A 7,639-nucleotide genomic window follows, 5' to 3' on the forward strand; every position below is an offset into this window, starting at 1 on the left:
GGAACTGACAATCCTCAAGCAAAGGAATCCATTGAGGAACTCTATCTGAGCTTCGTATAAAATATTACCACTGTATTTGAGAAGGCTGTTCTGCAACTCGACAAGGACAATGGTACAATAATGGAGATTTATGGCATTATTAATGAACTGAGAGGGTCCTTGAAAGACAGAATGGAAGACAAATTTTTTAGAAGCACAGCGAGAACAATATTGAGTAAATTGAGCACCAATGAACACCTGATAATCACTACCGATCTTCTTGGCTTCCTAGGCAATGGTGTGTATGTATAATGCTGCATACTGTAAATAATCACTTCCAAAAATAATAGCCATTTTATGTGACACTTTTTGAATCGGTAGCAGTTGGAAAAAGCTTAATGTGTCACATACATGCATACAACATACAATACAAATTATGCAGATTACAAAATTGTTCATGTTTTTTCAGCTATTACTTACCTAGAGAAACCGTTTGACTTCGCCGATGACTCTTATTCGTACAAAGCAACTTATTTCACACTGATAGAAGGCATCCCTCGCTACCAACACATCCTTGACTTGAAGAATGATATCAATTTAAGCCATGAAGATGTATTGTTTGAAGAACATAAGGGTATCAGGAGAATTCCCTGAGATAATATAAAGTCCTTAAGCTCCCCAGCTGAGAAGGGGGTTACATATTGAATAGCAGACCACTATTTCCAGAAACAACTAAGCCAGTATTATATATACTATCCATACCAACCAGCAATGCGGGCCCTGAGTGTATATTTTCACGCATGATAGCCAAAAAAAAGAAACAGAGCATCAACTGTACTTATAAATTCAGAGCTGCAAGTGGCATGCAATATGAAAATAGACTGCAAAGAATTTTATGCTGCTGTATTGAAAAAAATGATGCTTTGTTAAAAGAGTGTAGACAATCAAAAATAAATTGTGAGCAAGATTGAAGAGAAGAAGAGACAATGCATACTAAGTACACTCTAATATACACGACCTTACAGCATAGTATGCATGTATATCATTATTATGTTAGTAGGATATATATTATGTCATCATATCATGCAATTACCATATAACAATATACAAAACACTATACGCTACAAACTTTCAAACATAGAACCCACTACCGTCTACCAGCCACAATATGTCCTGTATTTTTGTTCATCCATCTGCATACCTGCCAACTCTCACGCATTGGGCGTGAGACTATTATTTATTATTATTATTATATTTTCCCACTTAGACCGCACAGCAGGTGCGTAAGGGGCGTGAGAACACGGTGTGTTTACACTAATAAGTGGTTTCAAAATAAGATATTTTTTAAAAATCATATTGTGTTTTTCTATTTATTTATTTATATATACATATTTATTTTATTCTGTCCGAAGGATTCATCTTATCAGGATCTTAACTCTCTTAGTGTACGGGGCCAAAAGGACTGATAGAATACATTAGTTCTTATATATGGAGTATAGGTGTTTGATTTTTGGCGGGTATTGTATCCTATTGTTGTATTATACTCATGTTTGCGTGCTATTTTGTATTGCGCATGAATCTTGGTGTGTTCAATAAAGACAGTTCGGCGTCACACAACATGGTGGCCAGTACGAAATAATTGTGCTTGCGTTGTGAAAATTAATTTCGAGGGATGCCGAAATTTAACCCCCCTGATGGGTTCGACTTTTTCCCGGAAAAATGGGCAGAGTGGTCTAGAAGGTGGGGCAGATATCGTAATATCTCCAAACTAGACCAAGATGAACAAGAGGTCCAAGTTGACAGTTTGCTGTATTGTATGGGACCTTCTAGCGAAAGTATATTCAACAGCTTAGGCCTTTCAGATGACGATAAAAAGGACTATAAGAAAGTGCTAGAGGGATTCAACCAGTACTTCTCTCCTAAGAAGTACGTGATATTTGAAAGGGTGAAGTTTTTTAAGCGAGACCAAATGCCGGGTGAGTCAGTGGAACAGTATATACGTGCTCTTAATGAGCTCGCTGACAAGTGTGACTTTGGCGAAAAACGGTCAGAGCAGATACGAGACCGGCTGGTAGTCGGCATTACTGACACGGACTTGAGCAGAGAGATGCAGAAGATGGACATTGAGAAACTGACTGAAAGTACAGCTGTGGCAATGGCTAGACAGGCCGAGCAAGTCGATAGAAACGTACGTGAACTAAACGCAACTGCCGGTGACACCAAAGCAGTGGATGCAGTAAAGCGCGGTACCGATAATCGTGATACTCAGCAACGACCCAAACCTGATACTTATAGTGGTAGTAGCAAAACTCCAACGGGTCAAGCATCTGTGAGACAGTGTGGGCGATGTGGTCATAACTCCCACACATTCGGAAAATGTCCGGCCATGAATGCAACATGCCACAAATGCCACAAGCAGGGGCACTTTGCTCGTTTATGTAAATCCAAACCTAGTGCAGTACATGCCTTGGAGGAACAGGATCAGCAGCCGAGTAGTAGTAGAGGTTCCTCTGAGAATCCCGGACATTTTTTCCTCGGAGAAATCAACGACCGGACCGCTGATGTTGAATGGACTAAGACAGTGAAAGTAGACAAAATACCCATACCTGTACGCTTCAAACTGGACTCAGGTGCAGATGTCTCCATTATTCCCCGTAAATTGTGTGGATCAGTGCAATTGAACTTACCAGACAAATCCTTGTTTGGCCCTAGTAATGCTGAAATACCTGTGTTGGGATGGTTTGAAACCACTTTGTATGTAAACAATCGCAAGGTAGTAGAGAAACTCTATGTGGTAGCGCATAACAAAGCTTTGCTTAGTAGAAAAGCATGTGTTGATCTAGGCTTGATTGCATGTAATACTAGCATTGACTATGTATCAGAACCGTGTTCTTTTGACAGGTTTAAATCTGAGTTCCCTAGTCTGTTTTCAGGGCTGGGTAGAATGAGTCAAGAGGCTGAGGTCAGGTTGAAACCGGGTTCCACTCCTTTTGCAATAAATGTGCCGCGGTCTGTCCCTTACCCTTTGTTAGACAGAGTAGAGTATGAGTTAAAGCAGATGGTTGATTGTGGAGTTATATTTTCAGTAAGTGAGCCCACGGATTGATGCTCTCCGATGGTGGTAGTGCCCAAGCCCAACAATCGAGTTCGCATCTGTGTAGACTATACACGACTAAACCTGGTAGTAAAGAGGGAAGTGTATCCTATGGCACATGTTGATGCTAGTTTGGCAAAGCTAGGTCGTGGGAAGGTATTCAGTAAATTGGATGCTAACTCCGGGTTTTATCAAATTCCATTGTCTAAGGAAAGCAAGCTGCTTACTACATTCCTGACCCCCTTTGGTAGGTTTGCGTATCATAGACTTCCTTTTGGGTTGTCCTCTAGTCCCGAGATCTACGCCAAAGTTGTTTCCCAGGTTCTTTCAGGTCTTGAAGGAGTTATTGTCCACATGGACGACGTCTGCATCTGGGGTTCCACCAGTGATGAACATGATAAGCGAGTGAGGTTGGTTCTGAAGCGTATGGCGGAGGCAGGAATGACGTTAAACAGTTCCAAATGTGAGTTTTCTAAGAGCTCCATAAAGTTCTTAGGTCACGTGATATCGGAAGAGGGCATCAGAGCTAGTCCTGAGACAATGCAAGGTATTCAGGATTTCACTACACCGAAAAATGTCTCAGATGTGCGTAGTTTTCTGGGCATGGCTAACCAGTTTAGCAAATTTACCCCAAACTTGGCAGAAATGTCCAGGCCCTTGAGAGATCTGTTGTGTAAGGGCTCTCAGTGGTTTTGGGGTGATTCCCAAAGTAAAGCCTTTGCCCGGATCAAGGGTGAACTGTCTAGAGAATTTGTTCTTGCAGCGTATGACCCTAAAGCTGAAACAATAGTACAATCTGATGCTTGTCGAAATGGCATCGGGGCTGCATTGCTCCAGATTCAGCCTGATGGTACAAAACGAGTTGTAGCAACTGCCTCTCGTTCTTTATCCGATACTGAAAGACGATATGCCACAATAGAGCAGGAGGCACTTGGTGTAGTGTGGGCATGTACCAAGTTCAAGGATTACATCACGGGTATGACAGTGCGAATTCAAACCGATCATAAGCCCCTTATCCCACTCCTTAGCACCATCGAGTTGAACAAGTTGACAGCACGCATTCAAAGATTTCGAATGCGTCTGATGAGGTTTTCGTACGTGATCGAGTACTTGGCAGGGAAAGACAACACCTTGGCAGATGCATTATCCCGTTCTCAAGCGTTGCCCACAGTTGACGAGGTGTGTTTTGTTGAAGAGGTGGAACTTGTTGCTAAACAAGCCCACCAGATGTTCGCTTCTAGTGGAAAATTAGCTCAGTTGGCCAAGTTGCAAAAAGCAGATGAGGTTTTGTCCCAGGTCATACAGTTTGTTGAGACGTCATGGCCGGCTTACTTGACCAGCCAGGATGTCCTTCTCCGTCCCTACTTTGAGTCCAGAGCATGGTTGTCTATTCAAGATGGTTTGTTAGTCTTACGAGATCGCATTGTTATCCCGCAAGTTGAAAGAGTTGGCGTGTTAAGGACCCTCCACCAAGGTCATTTGGGAGTCTCCAAGTGCCGCGCTAGAGCAAAGCAGGCTGTTTGGTGGCCCGGAATATCCCAACAGATCGCTGAGATGGTGCGTCAATGTAACACCTGCAGATTACATGCCAACACAGTCCAGGAGCCTTTGATGGTAGCTGAACTTCCCCAAAGACCGTGGGAGAAGTTAGGCAGTGACTTGTTTTACCACCAGAGCCGATGGTATCTTGTGCTAGTAGACTACTATTCTAGGTTTGTAGAGGTTGCCCCCCTGTCCGAACTCAGTAGTAGAGAAGTTGTGGATCACTTGCGTAGTATTTTTGCCAGACATGGTATCCCAGAGCTGTTGGTTTCAGACAATGGCCCCCAATATTCTAGTTCAGAGTTCAAGCATTTTGTTTCGTCTTACGGGTTTGTGCATGTTACTAGCTCGCCAAAACATCCCCAGGCAAACGGTGCTGCGGAGAGAGCAGTTCAAACGGTTAAGGCGCTGCTCAAGAAGGAATCTGATCCGTATCTGGCCTTGCTGGCATACCGGTCTTCACCCTTGGAAAATGGGATGTCCCCATCAGAGCTGTTAATGGGTAGAAAACTCAGGACCACAGTTCCCATCTTGTCTAAGTTGCTGGACCCTCAGACACCGCAGAGGTCTGTAGTCAGGGAAAGAGAGGAGTACAGAAGAAGTCAGACAAAGATCAGTTTCGATCAGAGACATAAAGCAGTGCCGCTATCTCCCCTTAAGGTTGGAGACAGAGTGGTTATCAGAGACTTAAACAGAGAGGCCAAAGTATCTCAGGCGACTTCCCCTAGGTCCTATGTTCTCAGAGATGCTAACGGCATGGAGTTGAGGCGTAATCGTAAAAGTCTGGTGCAGGTAGTTCCGGATAGTGAGTTGAGTTCATCTAGTCAAGTAGTTGTTGAGCCTAGAGAGAGTCCCCAGGCAGGTTGTAATACACCCATCAAGTCAGATGTACCCCAGTACACGACACGTTCTGGCCGCGAAGTAAAACCTCCAGTAAAACTTGACCTGTAACCTCTTGACTCCTACCCACATGCCCCCCGATACTCATATACTCATTTGAGAATACTCCTTTATCATGCTTATGTCTTAAGCTGGCTCGTATGCTATTTTATCTCACTTATATTCCAAACCGAATTGGTATCTACATCGGTAGAGTCATGTTACTGGTTTTTCAGATAAAGGTATTAGATGTGTTATTTCTCAGTTCATAGCTTTCATACACGTTCCAGTATTATCCCCGTTGCACTTAAGTCACTGTTGGAAAGGAGAGATGTTGTATTATACTCATGTTTGCGTGCTATTTTGTATTGCGCATGAATCTTGGTGTGTTCAATAAAGACAGTTCGGCGTCACACAACACCTATGTTTTCGCATTTGAATGGTGGTTCTATGCCCTCGGCAGCACATCCTACAAACAGTTTATGCCTACCCTCTCTTCTTCTCTCCTGTAAGGACTCAACACTTGTATCTTCTCGTAATTTTGTAAAACTTATCTGGCCCTTAATGTTAAAAATAAATCGTAGTGCTGTATTTTGCGACTTTTCAAGCTGTTTGACATGTTTATTTTGATAGGGATCCCAGATTTGTGAGGCATATTCTAGTGTTGGCCTTACTAAAGAAAAATAGGCAATCTTTTTTGAGTGAGACTCACGCAATCACTCCAAAGAAAAAATGAAAACGTGTGAGAGATGCGTAAGATTTTTGCCCCAATTTCCATAATTTTATATATACTATCATTGATACATCAATTGCCCCAAACCCAAATCTCACGCATTACCCCACTCTTGGGTTGGCAGGCCTGTCCATCTGGCAACCCTAGTCCGAGGTCAAAAAGAATATTTTAGCGGGTCAGTAACAATGTGTGGCAGGCAATACTTTCCAAGTCGAGTAGAAATGCAGGAGGCCTGTCTTTTTCATCTAAGCCACTTTCCTTAACTTCCATTCCTACATTTATATTAATATCGCGTCAAACGATTTAACTAAAAATATTTTTACGCAATCCGGATCGGGAGCCAGAGATGACGCCTACAAGTGATTTTGCCTACAGTTGATTACGTCTACAAGTGATTTAGCTGATTATGTATAGTCTGAACCTCGACGGGTTTGAAGCTCGACGAGTTTGTATATGCTCGACAACGGTTGGTATAATCTCGACAGCGGTTGGTCCCAATATTATCCTAATACATGTAATAAGTAAATTCATTAATATTATCACAGGTGTCCTTTAGTGGAATATTGTCGAAGGCGAGACGAAGCCTAAGCCGTAGGCAAGACGAAGCCGAGCTGTAGGCTAGATACTAGCCTGTCTTGACAAACTGTTGTTTTTGCGGAGTTATTTCCCCGTCCGCGGGTGAGCAACACAACCCGTGTTGCTCACCCGTGTTCACAACACAACGTGTTGTGTCGCTCGCCCGCGGACGGGAGAACAACTCCGCAAAAACAACAGTTTGTCAAGGCAGGCTAGGTGCAGTACGTCTTGTGACAAGCTGTTGTGTTGCTCGCCCGCGGACGGGAGAACAACTCCGCAAAAACGACAGTTTGTCAAGACAGGCTAGCTAGATACACACACAAAAACAACAAAAGTCAACGTAGTTATGAGCAAAAATAAAATTTGCATCAAAATATCTCACCAATCCGATGAGTAGCACATACAAAAACTAAACCAATCGGCAAGATCACCGATCATGTCAAAATGTTCCAAGTCATGTCTTGTATAACTCACCTAATGGCTTCTCAAAACTAGTCCCCAAGTCCCTATTGATTTAAGACTGCCTGATTGCCGTTTTCAAAATGGTCGCTACTAAGCTAACCTAGCGTCCTGCTTTAACACCTCAGTAACTATCGGGGCCTCGCTGAGTGCTTTCGAACGTTTCAATTTCTTTTTAAACATGCAAGAACTAATCAAAATCGGGTTAACACTACATGTATTGTAAACAAAACCATGTGCTTTTCTAGTCACGCGCGCGGGAATTACTATGCACGCATGCACGCGTAGGGTTAACCTAGCCTGGGCATGGCTCTCGTGGGGGATTGGGAGAGAGATCTCTCTCCCAATCCCCCACGAGAGTCATGCCCAGGCTAGGG

At 43.1% G+C, this 7,639-nt stretch overlaps 1 protein-coding gene across 1 annotated transcript; it reads left to right on the forward strand.

Annotated features, from left to right (window-relative positions):
* Window positions 1-1,651: 1,651 nt before the first annotated feature.
* LOC137390586 (uncharacterized) lies at window positions 1,652-3,085 on the forward strand. The gene has a single exon (XM_068076915.1). It carries the CDS (start codon window positions 1,652-1,654, stop codon window positions 3,083-3,085), a length of 1,434 nt encoding a protein of 477 aa, XP_067933016.1.
* The last annotated feature ends 4,554 nt before the right edge of the window (window positions 3,086-7,639 follow it).

Source organism: Watersipora subatra, chromosome 3 (assembly GCF_963576615.1).
Source record: "Watersipora subatra chromosome 3, tzWatSuba1.1, whole genome shotgun sequence".
NCBI classification, from domain to species: Eukaryota; Metazoa; Bryozoa; class Gymnolaemata; order Cheilostomatida; family Watersiporidae; genus Watersipora; species Watersipora subatra.